Below are 19,028 nucleotides of genomic sequence, written 5' to 3' on the forward strand. Positions count from 1 at the left end.
CTTTGTTGAGTATTAAACTCTGCGACTGGGTTTTTTCGGATATTGACCACGTTGGGGTTCCGGTCAGAGAACACACAGTCATCATTTGGACTCTTCCAACTTTAATGGTGCATATTGGTTTAGGTTCATTTCTTTAGTTAGTTAGTATCTGTAAATCAGAAGCAAACACCCATCAACATTTATGTCATTTAACTAAACAACAGTATAAATGTATGCTCAAAGTAAAATACTAGAGACATAATATATTGCATTTCTACAATGGCATGTGAGCTAGCCACATTAGCAGCAACAATGCTATCCTTAACAGGGAGATGTTAGCTCGTAGCATTTTGACAACACAGCACCAATAATACTCATAAAACACCACTAAATGTTACACAAACACAGTGATGTCTATTAATAAACTAAATTAGTCTTATATAATAATCAACATACTCACATCGTCAAAGACTAGAGCACCGATTAAACGTAGCAGAGAAACAAGTCAGCACACATTAACACACGTCAAAAGGGAAGCGGAAGTGACCCCTACAGGAAGGAAGCGGAAGTGACACTGTCAAGAAATGCTTCAAAATAAAGTATCTGAAAACATAGATAAACATGGAGAATTCTTAACACCACTCTTGTTTCATATTGTTCGAAGTGACAATACTATAAAAATCTTCTTAGAGTAGTCAGTGTACTGCTTGTATGGTCAACACACAGCCATTGTTGTCGAACACAAGTGAACCGCAGCTTCCTCAGCACTCATGCAGCTTCAAACCATGACACACCACCGTATGTGACAAGTATCTTACTACAGCTATTTAGACAATAGTGGCTGTACACTGACTACTCTAAAGTATATCAAAATGTATTTTGTGTTGTCCCTTGAGAAGATATTCTGAGTGGTGTCCTCACTTTGTGAGAAATGCCGTATCGTTTTGGACGATTGAAGGTCCTTATTTTAAAATCTCAACCTTTTTCCTTCTTTTTTTGTTGCTCCGAATAGAATAATTTTTTTTTTTTTTTTTTTTTCATGTTCAATTTTAATATTTTCTGAGCAGGACAAAATGGAAATTGTTCCTCTATTGTTGTTGCTCCAAATAGAAAAATAATAATTTAAGGGTTTTTTTTATGTTCAATTTTAATGTTTAATTTCTAAGCAGAACAAAAATGGCCTGAGTGTATAAAAAAAATAAAAATGTTTTTATATTTTTCTACGTTTTTTTAAACTTAAGATCTCTTAATTAACTTCAGTCCTAATTAAAAATAGCAAACATGTCTTGTTTTTATCATTTTTAAAATTTGTTTGATACTTGATAGTATATAGACTACGGTGTGTTGCCTAGCCAGGAAGTAGTCTTTGCCATTAAGTTGAAATAACCAGTCTTGCCTTTTGTTGGGCCCTATAAAGTGTTTATAAAGTAAGTATTGTACTTGTTACACAGCTGTTTTATTGTAACATGCAGCCTCGTTGTAGTTTTCATTACCAAATTTGGAGGTGTGTCAATTGCCATGTAAAATCTCTAATTTGTGATACTTTAGTGTTTGTTCATGTAATTTGATTAATAACAAAATCTCATCTTTTATTTAACATTTGACAGTAAGCTGTCTTGATTTTTTTACACTTCTGAGTCTCATTTGCAAGTGTTATAAAGTAGATTTGCATAGAGTTGCAATTCCAAGACATTAGATGGCAGTAGTATATAGACTACGGTGTGTTGCCTAGTCAGGAAGTAGTCTTTGCCATTAAGTTGAATTTGAATTTTTTACTTAAGATCTCTTAATCAACTTCAGTCCTTTTTAAAAATAGCAAACATGTCTTGTTTTTATTATTTTAAAAAAATTTTAATCCTTTAAATGTCCATTTGACCTAATTATGTCACTTTTGTTTGAAAACTTTTGCATAAAATAGGTTATTATACGGTAAATGCTAAAGGGCTGGGGTACTGAGGTAAAGTCGTCAATATGGACTTTTGTGTCCCGTGATACCAAACTGGTTTTAGGTTTGGAATCTAACACAGCAAAATATACAAAACAATGCATCCGTCACAACGGGGGGGGGGGGTTGCAGCTTGCTGCGAGGTTTGTTTCCCGGGATGCAAACGAATCACTCCGGATAGGACTTGCAGGTAGGAACATATTTTAATCTTCTCAAGAAATATTGGCAGGGCATGAGGTAAACAAACAGCATAAACTATGGCGTGGAACAAACTTGAAACTGTGGCATGAAACAAACAGCATAAACTATGGCGTGGTACAAACACGAAACTGTGGAATGAAACAAACAGCACAAACTATGGCGTGGAACAAACACAAAACTGTGGCATGAAACAAACAGCATAAACTATGGCGTGGAACAAACACGAAATGTGGCATGAAACAAACAGCATAAACTATGGCGTGGTACAAACACGAAACTGTGCCATGAAACAAACACGACTTACTTGGCTAGGCATGATGTAAAGACTTAGCATAAACTATGGCATTGCATGACACAAACAATGACGCCAGGCCGACTGACTCGCAAAGGCAGGCTTAAATAATGTCTCATGATTAGAGCCAGGTGAGCGTCCCGAACACAAGAGGCAGGTGAAACTAATACGCAACCATGGCAACCAAAACAAACGAGAGTGCACAAAAAACAGGAACTAGTGCAGTCCAAAACTAACAGAACATAACAAAAACATGACCCGGACCACGGATCATGACAGCATCAAAATTTGTTTTATTACCAATCTAATGCATACTCACTGAAAACTCATTTTATATAAATCTTTCAAAATAAAATAAAACTGACATAATTAGATCAAATTGAGAAATTTGAGCAAAAAATTTTGAAAACAATACTGACGCTTATACAATTGTGATACACTCTTAACTCTGTGGCACTGCTCCAATGCAATTGATGGATGTATTTCCCTGAGGGTTAAGTTTCCGTGGGTTCTTTCAAAAGGACTCGTGCGGATGGAGCTGTTGGACAACTTGGACATCTCCAGTGAGGACACCCGAGAAACCGGGGACATCGACCGCTTTGACTCCAGACTCATTCCTCTCCGAAGAAATAGCTACCTGGGTGAGTTGGGTAAAAAAAAACAAAAAAAAAACCTTGTATTCCTTTTCGCAGTCAACGTTCACACGGTATGAATCGTTCTAGGATTCTCCACTGACTCTGGGATGGCCCTCCTCAGGAGGGGGGAGCTTACCGTCGTATCAGGAGCGCCCAGAGGAGGTTACAGCGGTCAGGTGACCTTTCTTAAAGCGGACCGTTCAGCCACGAGAAGTTTGTCTGTAGAGTTGGTCCTCTCCGGTCCTGGGCTGGCCTCCTCCTTCGGATACGACGTGGCTGTGGTGGATCTCAACAGCGATGGGTCGGTTTGTCAGCAAACTGAGTTTTAAATCTGAAATAATACGTATGGTACTTTGAAAAGTACCATAAACGTATAAATTACTAAATGGCGACTTTTTGGCACTATGGATCACTGTTAACAGTTTCTTCCAAGTACCATTATCACTGGAGGAATAGAAATAAAGGACACACACAAGAACGACACAGGAAGCTAACCGCTAAAACTTCAATGAAAGTAAAGGTGATCGATCCTGATGTCGATACTATCGATACCTTTTATAGTATCAGTATATAAACGATACTAAAAGGATTAGATACATTTTTCTTTTTTTTTTAACCTATTATTACAAAATTATATTTTGGTTGTTTTTGTTATTGTTTACAAAGGGTATTTGAGGGCAAAACCCAAAACCGTTGAAGCATGTTCTCTAAATGGTAAATAACATTTGCAAATCCTTTTCAACTTTTATTCAATTGAATAGACTGCAAAGACAAGATATTTAATGTTCAAACTAAGAAACTTAATTTTTTCCCCGAATAATTATTAACTTAGAATTTAATGGCAGCAACACATTGCAAAAAAGTTGTCACAGGGGCATTTTTACCACTGTGCTACATGGCCTTTCCTTTTAACAACACTCAGTAAACGTTTGGGAACTGAGGAGACCAATTTTTGAAGCTTTTCAGGAGGAATTCTTTCCCATTCTTGCTTGATGTACAGCTTAAGTTGTTCAACAGTCCCTGTTTTGGTATTTTAGGCTTCATAATGCGCCACACATTTTCAACGGGAGACAGGTCTGGACTACAGGCAGGTCAATCTAGTACCCACACTCTTTTACTATGAAGCCACACTGTTGTAACACGTGGCTTGGCATTGTCTTGCTGAAATAAGCAGGGGCGTCCACGATAACGTTGCTTGGATGGCAACATATGTTGCTCCAAAACCTATATGTACCTTTCAGCATTAATGGTGCCTTCACAGATGTGTAAGTTACCCATGCCTTGGGCACTAATACACCCCCATACCATCACAGATGCTGGCTTTTCAACTTTGCGCCTATAACAATCCGGATGGTTCTTTTCCTCTTTGGTCCGGAGGACACGACGTCCACAGTTTCCAAAAATAATTTGAAATGTGGACTCGTCAGACCAGAGAACACTTTTCCACTTTACTTAGATGAGCTCAGGCCCAGCGAAGCCGGTGGCGTTTATGGGTGTTGTTGATAAATGGCTTTCGTTTTGCATAGTAGAGTTTTAACTTGCACTTACATATGTAGCGACCAACTGTAGTTACTGACAGTGGTTTTCTGGTGTGTTCCATGTGGTGATATCCTTTACACACTGATGTCGCTTGTTGATCCAGTACAGCCTGAGGAATCGAAGGTCACGGGCTTAGCTGCTTACGTGCAGTGATTTCTCCAGATTCTCTGAACCTTTTGATGATATTACAGACCATAGATGGGGAAATCCCTAAATTCCTTGCAATAGCTCGTTGAGAAATGTTGTTCTTAAACTGTTGGACAATTTGCTCACGCATTTGTTGACAAAGTGGTGACCCTCGCCCCATCCTTGTTTGTGAATGACTGAGCATTTCATGGAAGCTGCTTTTATACCCAATCATGGCACCCACCTGTTCCCAATTAGCCTGTTCACCCGTGGGATGTTCCAAATAAGTGTTTGATGAGCATTCCTCAACTTCCTCAGTCTTTTTTGCCACTTGTGCCAGCTTTTTTGAAACATGTTGCAGGCATCAAATTCCAAATGAGCAAATATTTGCAAAAAATAACAACGTTTCTCAGTTCGAACGTTAAGTATATTGTCTTTGCAGTCTATTCAATTAAATATAGGTTGAAAAGGATTTGCAAATCATTGTATTCTGGTTTATTTACGATTTACAACGATTTTGTAAATGGGAGCCAACAGTAGTTTTATTTACTTGTTGTGGATTAGCCAAATTATTTTGCTAAAAGAGACTGTATGTAGCATTCAATATCACAAATGTTACACATCATCTGATTTGCAACACTACCAGCAGAGTATACATTTAATAACATGAGCTTTTCTTTAAAAAGTGTTATTGTGGTTGCTATAAAATAGTGTTTTTCAACCACTGTGCCGCGGCACAATAGTGTGCCGTGAGACACAGTCTGGTGTGCCGTGGGAGATTATGTAATTTCACCTATTTGGGTTAAAAATATTTTTTGCAAACCAGTAATTATAGTCTGCAAATGATGTGTTGTTGTAGAGTGTCGATGCTGTCTAGAGCTCAGCAGAGTATCCGTGTAATACTCTTCCATATCAGTAGGTGGCAGCCGGTAGCTAATTGCTTTGTTGATGTTGGAAACAGCGGGAGGCAGCGTGCAAGTAAAAAGCTAACTAATGCTTAAACCAAAAATAAACAAAAGGTGAGTGTCCCTAAGAAAAGGCATTGAAGCTTAGGGAAGGCTATGCAGAGCAAAACTAAAACTGAACTGGCTCCAAAGTCAACAAAAACAGAATGCTGGACGACAGCAAAGACTTACTGTGGAGCAAAGACGGCGTCCACAAAGTACATCCGTACATGACATGACAATCAACAATGTCCCCACAAAGAAGGATAAAAACAACTCATATATTCTTGATTGCTAAAACAAAGTAGATGCGGGAAATATCGCTCAAAGGAAGACATGAAACTGCTACAGGAAAATACAAAAAAAGAGAAAAAGGCCACCAAAATAGGAGCGCAAGACAAGAACTAAAACACTACACACAGGAAAACAGTAAATAACTCAAAATAAGTCACGGCGTGATGTGACAGGTGGTGACAGTACACCTACTTTGAGACAAGAGCTATATTGATGCGTGCTTGGTTATGGTTTGAAGCAGGGGTCTCCAAACTACGGCCCGCGGGCCACATCCGGCCCGCCAGCATCCAAAATCCGGCCCGTGGGAAGTCCCAAGTTAAAATATTTTAATTTAATTTTAGTATTATTATTATTTTAAATATGTCCTTCCTAATCCATTTTCTACCGCTTGTTACTCTCGGTGTCTCCTAGCCGCTCAGGCAAATCACATTGTTTAAAAATGCATTTTCCCATTGATAATGTGTCATCATTGCACTCGGAATATATTTGTATACATATTTCCCTGCTCTTCAGGGGATTTTATTATATATTTTATTATAAAATCCCCTGAAGAGCAGTAAAACCTGCGAAACAGGCTTGTAGGGATGAAATAGCCTCTGTGTAATTTCCTGACCTAACGTATATATATATATACACTGTGTGTATATATATATATATATATATATATATATATATATATATATATATATATATATATATATATATATATATATATATCCCACACATACATATATATATATATATATATATATATATATATATATATATAAACTTTCTGACTCGGGGGGCCGCATTGGGTTAAAAAAATTTAGCTGGGGGCCGGGCGGTATATGTATATATATAATTTATATATATATATATATATATATATATATATATATATATATATATATATATATATATATATATATATACCGCCCGGCCCCCAGCTAAAATGTTTTAACCCAATGCGGCCCCCGAGTCAAAAAGTTTGGGGACCCCTGGTTTAAAGTCATATCCAACAATTGCGACAACGACTTTTTACTGTCAACTGAGTTGCTGGTGGTGTGCCGCCGGATTTTTTAAATGAAAAAAATGTGCCTTGGCTCAAAAAAGGTTGAAAAACATGTTCAGTTATATGAACTGTCAAAGTATCGCATCGGAAATCGGATCGGATATGAGGCAAAAAGAAATCGGATAGGGATTGGAGACCAAGAGTGTTGATCGGGACATCCCTGTTTTTATGTACTTCCTACCACCAGGTGGGACGACCTCGCTGTGGGAGCACCGGAATTCTTTGTAAAAGATGGTTTGATTGGAGGCGCCGTCTACATCTTTATCAACAATGAGGGGAAAAACTGGGAGAAGATTAACCCCATTCAACTTCTCGGGCGTAAAGATTCCATGTTTGGACTTGCGGTGGAGAACATTGGCGATGTCAATCAAGACGGATACGGAGGTGACCTTCACGCTACAAATAATGACGATAAAACCTCTCGAACAGCGTCAATCCTAAATCCACATTTGCGTGATGACTCACTTCGGATACTTTCTGTTGAATATTACATAAACCGTATTCCGACAGACATCGCTGTGGGGGCACCTTATGACGGTTCTGGCCGAGTGTACATCTACTGTGGATCACCGAGCGGCATCCACAAAAAGGCCGCACAGGTGAGCTTGGTGGAAAATATCACCACAACTGCAATGATAACTTGTGAGTGACTTCTTTACTTGCAGGTGCTCTCCCCAGTGTCTAAAAAAGTCCTTTTGTTTGGATATTCTCTCTCCGGTAACCTGGATATCGATGATAATCAATACCCCGATTTGGCAGTTGGGTCACTCTCGGATGCAGTCTTTGTTTACAGGTAACATTTGCTGTTTTTAAGGAGCGGGATTATACATTCAGCCAATGCATTTTCTGTGGTTTTAAGTCCTATTTTAATTGTCAACAAATGTGATTCCGTGTAACAGACTGAACAAGAGTACGTTGTTAAGAGTTGGCACTAGATATCAGGTGCCCAGGTTTTAAGCTCAAGGTTTGGAGCTCTTGCTCTGTCATCCAGAGGACGCAGGGACAAGGCAGGTTTCATTTGCGTAATTATTCTGCTACTTTTGGCCTCAGAAGTAATTCTTTTCTCGACCAATACAAAGTTATTCATCATATACAGTTGTGGTCAAAATTAGAGATGACCAATAATACCGGCCTGCGTATATTATCGGCAGATAAATGCTTTAAAATGTAATATCGGAAATTATCGGTATCGTTTTTTTTATTATCCGTATCGTTTTGTTTTTTATTTTTATTAAATCAACATAAAAAACACAAGATACACTTACAATTAGTGCACCAACCCAAAAAAAACCTCCCTCCCTCACTCATTCACACAAAAGGGTTGTTTCTTTCTGTTATTAATATTCTGGTTCCTACATTATATATCAATATATATCAATACAGTCTGCAAGGGATACAGTCCGTAAGCACACATGATTGTGCGTGCTGCTGGTCCACTAATAGTACTAACCTTTAACAGTTAATTTGACTCGTTTTCATTCATTACTAGTTTCTATGTAACTGTTTTTATATTGTCTTACTTTTTTTTTTTTTCAAGAAAATGTTTTTATTTATTTATCTTATTTAATTGTATTAATATTTTTAAAAAGGACCTTATCTTCACCATACCTGGTTGTCCAAATTAGGCATAATAATGTGTTAATTCCACGACTGTATATATCGGTATCGGTTGATATTGGTATCGGTAATTAAAGAGTTGGACAATATCGGAATATCGGATATCGGCAAAAAGCCGTTATCGAACATCCCTAGTCAAAAGTTGCAAAGAACATAATGTCATGGCTGTCTTGAGTTTCCAATAATTTCTACAACTCTTATTTTTTGGTGATAGAGTGATTGGAGCACATACTTGTTGGTCACAAAAAACATTCAAGAAGTTGGTTCTTTTATGAATTTATTATGGGTCTATTGAAAATGTGAGCAAATCTGCTGGGTCAAAAGTATACATACAGCAATGTTAATATTTGCTTACATGTCCCTTGGTAAGTTTCACTGCAATAAGGAGCTTTTGGTAGCCATCCACAAGCTTCTGGTTGAATTTTTGACCACTCCTCTTGACAAAATTGGTGCAGTTCAGCTAATTTTTTGGTTTTCTGACATGGACTTGTTTCTTCAGCATTGTCCACACATCAGGACTTTGGGAAGGCCACTCTAAAACCTTAATTCTAGCCTGATTTAGCCATTCCTTTACCACTTTTGATGTGTGTTTGAGGTCATTGTCCTGTTGGAACACCCAACTATGCCCAAGACCCAACCTCCGGGCTGATGATTTTAGGTTGTCCTAAAAAATTTGGAGGTAATCCTCCTTTTTCATTGTCCTATTTACTCTCTGTAAAGCACCAGTTCCATTGGCAGCAAAACAGGCCCAGAGCATAATACTACCACCACCATGCTTGATGGTAGGTCTGGTGTTTCTGGGATTAAAGGCCTCACCTTTTCTCCTCCAAACATATTGCTAGGTATTGTGGCCAAACAGCTCCATTTTTGTTTCATCTGACCACAGAACTTTCCTCCAGAAGGTCTTATCTTTGTCCATGTGATGTCAGATTTTCAATAGACCCATAATAAATTCATAAAAGAACCAAACTTCATGAATGTTTTTTTGTGACCAACAAGTCTGTGCTCCAATCACTCTATCACAAAAAAATAAGAGTTGTAGAAATTATTGGAAACTCAAGACAGCCATGACATTATGTTCTTTACAAGTGTATGTCAACTTTTGACCACGACTGTACAAGCTTAACATTTGATTTAAAAAAAAAATCGAATTGTTTTTACATGATTCCATGACAAAAAATGATGGAAATGAATGGAGAATTGTTAGTTCTTCTACATTTCTCCCCCCATTTCAAAGTATTTCAACGTCATAATGTTAATTGATGACTCATTTTAATAGTTTTCACATTCCAAAAATGCCTACTTTTATCCATTATTCCACATTTTCCTTGATGAAATGTCCCACTGAAATTCATAGAGAACTAGAATATGCAATTGCGTGTGAATTCCATAAGTGGGTAAGCTGCCGATACGCGTGAGTGGAACTGAAATGCTTGAATGACCAGGGTGAGTGGAGTGTGTGGATGTTGGAACGGTTCGAATCGTTTGAGGAATGTGGGTTTATGAAGAGGTTTTGTATATTGCCCATTCATTTTGAATGGGAAGAAATTCCTGGAAATTCCAGAAAAAAAACGAGAATTTGGGGAAATGAGAAACATGTTTTTGGCTTCAATTTCCAGGGTGAGGAGAGAGTGTGGATGGTTGAAGGGTTCCAATCGGGTACAACTTTGAAAATGCCTATTCAGTTGAATAGGAATTTCCTGGAAATCTGGGAAATTTGGGAAAACCGGGAATCTTTTCAAGTACAGATAATAAGAATAGCGGAGGCCGTACTGTTTTCTATCAGGCATTCTTGCTGTGTTGGCATGGAAAATTGAGTGCTTGGATTCAGTCAATACCTCTGAAAGTACCGAACTCGGTACCCAATGGTAAAGTGACTAATACGAGAGTGTTGGGTATTTCAGAGCAAGGCCAGTGGTCAGCGTCAGCGGCGCTCTAACAGTAACACCAAATGAGATAGACTTGGAACAGTGCGATAGACGCACCTGGTAAGATGTCCACAAAGAATATCTTTTTGAACACAATAATAATATATAATAACACGCCTGTCTGTCTTTCTGCCTCAGTCATTTTGAAGTGCAGGCCTGCTTTAGCTACACGTCACACCCGGCATCATCCAACCCCAAACTGAGTAAGTTTTCTCCATCATTCTTATCCATTTGTTAGAATTGGTGTGTGTTTGCAAACTTTTTAATTGACACGGTCATTGTTCAAGGCTGGAATTTTAAAGTGTGCCAGGGTCACTCAGATCATTACTCCCCTTGCTCCTCTGAAAACTGATTTTGTGGAATTTTCTGCTGTTTATATCTCTGTTTATGCTCTCATTTAGCTATTAAGTAATTAATCATCAGTTTATTTTCATTTTAGGCATCGTGAAGTTAGCTTTTAGCAGGTACCTTTTACACTTGAACTCATATGGAATAAATTCTTGGTACTTGGTAATCGGTACTGAATTTTCAGTACTTTTGTGTGTGCTCATGTGGTAAAAAAAATGTTAATTAGTTTATTAATACAATTTAAAATAACTTGTAATAAACATTTAACAGTGAGCTGATAATAATAACTGTAGTGTTGTCATGTCTGTGTGATCATGTTTTGTTTTGGTTATGTTCAATTTGGTTTTTGGACCCTTTGTGCACTCTTGTTTGTTTTGTTTCCATGACAACCCATTAGTTTTCACCTGTCCTCATGTTACGCACCTGTCTCGTGTTTTTGCACTCGCACACCTGTCACTAATCATGTCGCTGTTATTTAAGCCTGTTTTTTTCTGTTGATCACAGTTAGTGACTTTAGTTTCATGTTCATAGTTTTTGCCTTTGTGCTAGATTTGTTTTCATTAGCCAAGTTTGTACTTCCGCCCTTGTTAGTGTTAAAATAAAGATGTCCTTACCCTCACGCCATGTCCGGTCCAAGTTCTCTTGCATCTCGGGAAAACAATCACACCATAGTCCACGTATTGACAAGTGTTGTCCCGATACCAATATTTTGGTACCGGTACTGGTACCAAAATATATTCCGATACTTTGACACTTTTCTAAATAAAGGGGACCACAAAAAATGGCATTATTGGCATATGTTTCTTATTGCAATTTAGTCCTTAAATAAAATAGTGAACATACAAGACAACTTGTCTTTTATTAGAAAGTAAGTAAACAAAGACTCCTAATTTAGTCTGCTGACATATGCAGTAACATATTGTGTCATTTATCATTCTATTATTTTGTCAACATTATTAAGGACAAGTGGTAGAAAATGAATTATTAATCTACTTGTTCATTTACTGTTAATACCTGCTTACTTTCTCTTTTAACATGTTCTATCTACACTTCTGTTAAAATGTAATAACCACTTATTCTTCTGTTGTTTGGATGCTGTGCATTAGTTTTGGATGATACCACACATTTAGGTATCAATTTGATACCAAGTAGTTACAGGATCATACATTGGTCATATTCAAAGTATTCATGTGTCCAGGGACGTATTATTTATTTATATTTGAGTTTAGAAACATAATATAAATGAAAAAAAATGAAAAAAGATTTTGTGATGCTAAAAAATATCAATGTAATCATAGTAGTATCGGCTAGATACGCTCCTGTACTTGGTATCATTACAGTGGAAGTTCGGTGTAGATCCACCAATGACGTTTGTTTACATTTTGACGCCGGTGAGCTACTGTGTGTAGTGAAGCATATTTAGCTATTCCTCATCCTGCAGGGATGATACTTGTAAGAAACTTACTTTATTTGTCGCCATGGAGACGAGGATTATTGATTTAGAAGTAGCTACAAGCCAAAATGCGTCTGTTCTCCCTTTTCTGTCTACACACTGTGTCTGCTTGTAAGTACTCTGTGATTGTGCGCTGCCGAACATGCTCCTCTGCTTGTAAAACCGACAATGACACGATGTGAGGACTACGGGGTGTGGGGGGTGGGATACCGGTACTTTTTAGAGGCGGTGTAGTACCGAATATGAATAATTCGTATCGCGGTACTACACCAATACTGGTATACTGTACAACCCTATAACTGTGTTGTCCAGTTGTTCATTTTCCAATATGCATCCTTTATAGTTTGTCCCAGGTACGTTGCCCTAGTCAGAATGCAGTCTGAATGTGCCAGTCTTGTCTTTTGTTGAGCCCAGAAAGTGTTTATACTGTATGTATTGTACTTATTACACGCCGGCTGTTGATTGTAACGTGCGTCTTGGTTGTAGTTTTTTGTCGCCAAAATTATAGGACACAGGAGTTGCAAATACCATGTAAAACTGCTAATGCTAATCAGCAGCATGTATATGCCATATCCAATATAAATTAGTATTGATCCATCTAATTTCAAGAAGTGAAATCTTACTTTTGAGCGCTTTTTATCAGGCATGCTTGCTCTGTTGACATGGAAAATTGTAGTATTATCTTGAGGCGCTTCACCATGAATACGACCGCAAGTGGATGTGACGTCGTTAGAGATAAATGCTTTAAAATGTAAAATCGGAAATTATCGGTATCGGTTTCAAAAAGTAAAATTAATGACTTTTAAAACACCGCTGTACAGAGCGGACGTAGGGCATACTTGCCAACCCTCTCGATTTTCCCGCAAGACTCCCGAATTTCAGTGCCCCTCCCGTAAATCTCCCGGGGCAACCATTCTCCCGAATTTCTCCCGATTTCCACCTCGACAACAATATTGGGGGCGTGCCTTAAAGGCACTGCCTTTAGCGTCCTCTACAACCTGTCGTCACGTCCGCTTTTCATCCATACAAACAGCGTGTCGGCCCAGTCACATAATATATGCGGCTTTTACACACACACACAAGTGAATGCAACGCATACTTGGTCAACGGCCATACAGGTCACACTGAGGGTGGCCGTATAAACAACTTTAACACTGTTACAAATATGCGCCACACTGTGAACCCACACCAAACAAGAATGACAAACACATTTCGGGAGAACATCCGGCACCGTAACACAACATAAACACAACAGAACAAATACCCAGAACCCCTTGCAGCACTAACTCTTCCTGGACGCTACAATATACACCACCACCAAACCCCCCCCCCCCCCCCCCCCCCCCCACCTCTACCCCACCGCCGCAAAATATGCAAAATAATGCACTTTGTGAAAGTCAAAGTATAGTATTTCCTATAGTTGAAGTGGGTATCAGGATTATCTCAGGGAGAGTATGTCCCAAATTCCAAGCTGCTGTTTTGAGGCATGTTAAAAAAAAATAATGCACTTTGTGACTTCAATAATAAATATGGCAGTGCAATGTTGGCACTTTTTTCCATAAGTGGAGTTGAAGTTGTTCTCTTATTTTGGAAAACCTTGTTTTTGATTGATTGATTGATTGATTGAAACTTGCATTAGTTGATTGCACAGTACAGTACATATTCCGTACAATTGACCACTAAATGGCAACACCCGAATAAGATTTTCAACTTGTTTAAGTCGGGGTCCACATTAATCAATTCATGGTAAAGTTACATTGTTTAATGCATCCAGCGGGGCATCACAACAAAATTAGGCATAATAATGTGTTAATTCCACGACTGTATATATTGGTATCGTTTGATATCGGAATCGGTAATTAAGAGTTGGACAATATCGGAATATTGGATATCGGTAAAAAAGCCATTATCGGACATCCCTAGACGTCGTGTACAACAAAAGTATCGAAATTTGGTACCGTTTATTTTAAGTGAATCGGTACCCGATAGTATCGACGGAATTGGGTCGGTACCTGTTAATTTACCGAATTTGCTACCCATATCGAGCTGGAAGTATTAACGTCCATGAGTATACACATTTACCCTAAGAACCCAAGTTAAAGTTAAGTACCCATGATTGTCACACACACACTAAGTGTGGCGAAATTATTCTCTGCATTTGACCCATCACCCTTGATCACCCCCTGGGAGGTGAGGGGAGCAGTGAGCAGCAGCGGTGGCCGCGCCTGGGAATAATTTTTGGTGATTTAACCCCCAATTGCAACCTTTGATGCGGAGTGCCAAGCAGGGAGGTAATGGCTCCCATTTTTATAGTCTTTGGTATGACTCGGCCGGTAGGTTTGAACTCACAACCTACCGATCTCAGGGCGGACACTCTAACCACGAGCAGTGCGACTTATAGTCCGGTGCGCCTTATGTATGAAATAGACCCAGTTATCAACAGTGTGCTTTATAATCCAGTGCGCCTTATGTATGAAATAAATCCAAATAGACCCAGTCATCAACAGTGCGCTTTATATTCCGATGCGCCTTATGTATGAAACGGACCCAAATTGCCCCAGTCATCGACAATGCGCTTTATAATCCGGTGCGCTTTATGTATGAAATAGATCCAAATAGACTCAGTCATCGACAGTGCTCCTTATAATCCGGTGCGCTTTATGTATGAAATAGGCCTAAATAGACCCAGTCATCGACAGTGCGCTTTATAATCCGGTGCGCTTTATGTATGAAATATGCCCAAATAGCCCCAGTCATCGACAGTGCGCTTTGTAATCCGGTGCACTTTATGTATGAAATAGATCCAAATAGACTCAGTCATCGACAGTGCTTCTTATAATCCGGTGCGCCTTATGTATGAAATAGGCCCAAATAGACCCAGTCATCAACAGTGCGCCTTATAACTCGGTGCGCCTTATGTATAAAATAGACCCAGTCATCAACAGTGTGCCTTATAAACCAGTGTGCCTTATGTATGAAATAGACTCAAATAACCCCAGTCATCGACAGTACGCCTTATAATCCGGTGCGCCTTATGTGTGAAATAGGGCCAAATAGTCCCAGTGCGCCTTATAATACGGTGTGCCTTATGTATGAAATAGACCCAAATAGCCTCGGTCATCTACATTGCGCCTTATAATATGGTGCGCCTTATGTATGAAATAGATCCATATAGACCCAGTCATCGACAGTGCGCCTTATAAACCGGTGCGCTTTATGTATGAAATAGACCCAGTCATCAACAGTGCGCCTTATAGTCCGGTTCGCCTTATGTATGAAATAGACCCAGTCATCAACAGTGTGCCTCATGCATGGAATAGACCCAAATAACCCCAGTCATCGACAGTGCGCCTTATAATCCGGTGCGCCTTATGTATGAAATAGGCCCAAATAGTCCCCGTGCGCCTTAAAATACGGTGTGCCTTATGTATGAAATAGGCCCAAATAGCCTTGGTCATCGACATTGCGCCTTATAATACGGTGCGCCTTATGTATGACATAGACCCTTTCATCAACAGTGCGCCTTATAGTCCGGTTCGCCTTATGTATGAAATAGACCCAGTCATCAACAGTGTGCCTCATGTATGGAATAGACCCAAATAACCCCAGTCATCGACAGTGCGCCTTATAATCCAGTGCGCCTTATGTATGAAATAGGCCCAAATAGTCTCAGTGCGCCTTATAATACGGTGTGCCTTATGTATGACATAGACCCAAATAGACCCAGTCATCGACAGTGCGCTTTATAATTTGGTGCACCTTATGTATGAAATAGACCCGGTCATCGACAGTGCACCTTATAATCCGGTGCGCCTTATGTATGGAATAGTGCGTCCGTCCCACTCACAAAAGTGTCATATGTCAGCAATAGATTATTTGAACGCTTGAAATATTTAAATAACTTCAAATCTAGTGTCTATGTATGAAGTTTTTATAAAATTGTTTTGCTTGTTTTAGGGCCTTTTAATATTGTGTGCATTTGTGCAGAAGTATATCTGCACTGATATAAAGTGACAATAATGATAATATAGGCAATAAGGTGAAATGAAACTTGAGTTTTAACTTGCACAACCTTTATGCAAATTGTATTGGCACGTCACAAACCTTTGAATTGCGTCATGTTGTGTCATGCGGTTGTGTCAAATACACAACTTCACAGACAGAAGTTCTCTGGAAGGCAGGAGATGTGTTCTTTACCACAAGATCATTGTAATTGCATGTCAGTGGTTTACTGGGCGTTAACTCATTACCGCTATGGGTATTATGCATATCTTAGTCCTTTGGCGCCATCTGATAAACAAGGGGCGCAATTACACCATAACAATATTTTCTTGTTTTTCATTTGGCAAGAATTAAGATTCATTTGGTTTTCATGGGAAAACCATTTTTAATATACCAGGTTTACAGTCTGTTAGAAAATAACAGTTATAATGGAAGTCAATGGGGCCAAAAGGAGGTATTCAAAGTAAGTGTGTATTAGTGTTGTCCCGATACCAAAATGTTTTTCGGTATTTTTTTAAATAAGGGGACCAAACAAAATGTAATTATTGGATAAATGTTGGTGTTGTTTACTTGAGTCATATTGCCATCATACCTCCTACCACGTATCTCTTATGTTTGACTGCCATCTACTGGTCAAACTTATCATTACACCATGTACCAAATAAATTAGCTTCGAGGTCGGTGAGCAAAACCAGAATTATTCCGTACATTAGGCGCACCGGGTTATAAGGCGCACTGTCGAGTTTTGAGGGGGGGAAAAGGATTTTAAGTGACTTATAGTCCGGAAAATACGGTAGTCCAATTTCGGTATGTGTTGCAGTAGTTACAGAATCACAAAAACAAAGAATAAATGCAAGTTTATGTGCGTGTGTTCAAATATTTTTCCGCAGCAATCCGCTACACATTCGAGGCTGATGCAGAGAGGCAGAGATCAGGACTTCCGCCTCGCGCGGACTTTACGGGGTCGTCTCAGGGGACACTGGAGCTGCCTGGTCAGGGGAGAAAAGCCTGTGCCAACACCAAACTACGACTTCTGGTATTTATTTATGTTTTTAGATGACAGGTCATTGCTATGAGGTGGATGTGTTTAAAGTAATACCTGTTAGCCATTCTTTTACCACGTTTGACGTGTGTTTGGGGTCATTGTCCTGTTGGAACACCCAACTATACCCAAGACCCAACCTGATGATTTTAGGTTGTTCTGAAGAATTTGGAGGTAATCCTCCTTTTTCATTGTCCCATTTTTACTCCCTATAAAGCACCAGTTCCATTGGCAGCAAAAAAAAGCCCAGAGCATAATACTACCACCACCATGCTTGACGGTAGATGGTGTTCCTGGGATTAAAGGCCTCACCTTTTACCTTCCAAACATATTGTTGGGTATTGTGGCCAAATAGCTCAACTTTTGTTTCATCTGACATCACATGGACAAAGATACGACCTTCTGGAGGAAAGTTCTGTGGTCAGATGAAACACAAATTGAGGCAGAGATCAGGACTTCCACCTTGCGTGGATTTTATGGGGTCGTCTCAGGGGACACTGGAGCTGCCTGGTCAGGGGAGAAAAGCCTGTGCCAACACCAAACTACGACTTCTGGTATTTATTTACAGTCGCGATCAAAAGTTGACATACACTTGTAAAGAACATAATGTCATGGCTGTCTTGAGTTTCCAATCATTTCTACAACTCTTATTTTTTTGTGATAGAGTGATTGGAGCACTTACTTGTTGGTCACGAAAAACATTCATGAAGTTTGGTTCTTTTATGAATTTATTATGGGTCTACTGAAAATGTGAGCAAATCTGCTGGGGTCAAAAGTATACATACAGCAATGTTAATATTTGCTTACATGTCCCTTGGCAAGTTTCACTGCAATAAGGCGCTTTTGGTAGCCATCCACAAGCTTGTGCTTGAATTTTTGACCACTCCTCTTGGCAAAATTGGTGCAGATCAGCTAAATTTGTTGGTTTTCTGACATGGACTTGTTTCTTCAGCATTGTCCACACGTTTAAGTCAGAACTTTGGGAAGGCCATTCTAAAACCTTAATTCTAGCCTGATTTCGCCATTCCTTTACCACTTTTGACGTGTGTTTGGGGTCATTGTGCCCAAGACCCAACCTCGGGCTGATGATTTTAGGTTGTCCTGAAGAATTTGGAGGTAACCCTCCTTTGTCATTGTCCAATTTACTCTCTGTAAAGAACCAGTTCCATTGGCAGCAAAACAGACCCAGTGCATAATACTACCACCACCATGCTTAACGGTAGGAGTGGTGTTCCTGGGATTAAAGACCTCACCTTTTCTCCTTCAAACATATTGCTGTGTATTGTGGCAGAACAGCTCAACTTTTGTTTCACCTGACTTTCCTCCAGAAGGTCTTATCTTTGTCTTATCTTATCTTTGTCCATGTGATGTCTGAGAGTTTTACCTGTGTAGTTCAGTTGTGTTGACCCAGAAGTGTTTGGTTGCAGCGGGATATCAGAGACAGACTGCACAGCATCACTGTGTCTGTAAGTCGCTCTCTCACAAGCTCCAGCGAAGCGACGAGGTCAAGTCTTCATGACGCCGCTCCCGTACTCAACCTCTACCAGGAAAGAAAGACGATATCAGAGGTATGAACATCTGTGTGGAGGCTCCAGCTGTAGTTTTAATGTGCTCAATGTTTTGTTTTGT

General features: G+C 39.2%; 1 protein-coding gene and 1 long non-coding RNA gene across 2 annotated transcripts in view; one reads left to right on the plus strand and one right to left on the minus strand.

The window, feature by feature from the left end:
- LOC133617078 (integrin alpha-6-like) overlaps window positions 1-19,028 on the plus strand; it is a 73,978-nt gene that overhangs the window by 13,909 nt on the left and 41,041 nt on the right. The window contains exons 5-13 of the mRNA XM_061976786.2: window positions 2,939-3,058; window positions 3,140-3,353; window positions 7,197-7,393; window positions 7,520-7,608; window positions 7,675-7,802; window positions 10,531-10,614; window positions 10,693-10,757; window positions 17,248-17,393; window positions 18,827-18,967. Coding sequence (XP_061832770.1) covers window positions 2,939-3,058; window positions 3,140-3,353; window positions 7,197-7,393; window positions 7,520-7,608; window positions 7,675-7,802; window positions 10,531-10,614; window positions 10,693-10,757; window positions 17,248-17,393; window positions 18,827-18,967 — 1,184 coding nt within the window. The remainder of the gene's footprint in view (window positions 1-2,938; window positions 3,059-3,139; window positions 3,354-7,196; window positions 7,394-7,519; window positions 7,609-7,674; window positions 7,803-10,530; window positions 10,615-10,692; window positions 10,758-17,247; window positions 17,394-18,826; window positions 18,968-19,028) is intronic.
- Window positions 2,503-19,028, minus strand: part of LOC133617079 (uncharacterized) — a 56,370-nt gene continuing 39,844 nt past the window's right edge. Inside the window, exons 4-6 of the long non-coding RNA XR_009816944.2 lie at window positions 18,784-18,939; window positions 3,189-3,403; window positions 2,503-3,054 (exon numbers count right to left, since the gene is read on the minus strand). This is a non-coding gene — a long non-coding RNA (uncharacterized lncRNA). The remainder of the gene's footprint in view (window positions 3,055-3,188; window positions 3,404-18,783; window positions 18,940-19,028) is intronic.

This window comes from Nerophis lumbriciformis, linkage group LG16 (genome assembly GCF_033978685.3).
Source record: "Nerophis lumbriciformis linkage group LG16, RoL_Nlum_v2.1, whole genome shotgun sequence".
Lineage (NCBI taxonomy): Eukaryota > Metazoa > Chordata > Actinopteri > Syngnathiformes > Syngnathidae > Nerophis > Nerophis lumbriciformis.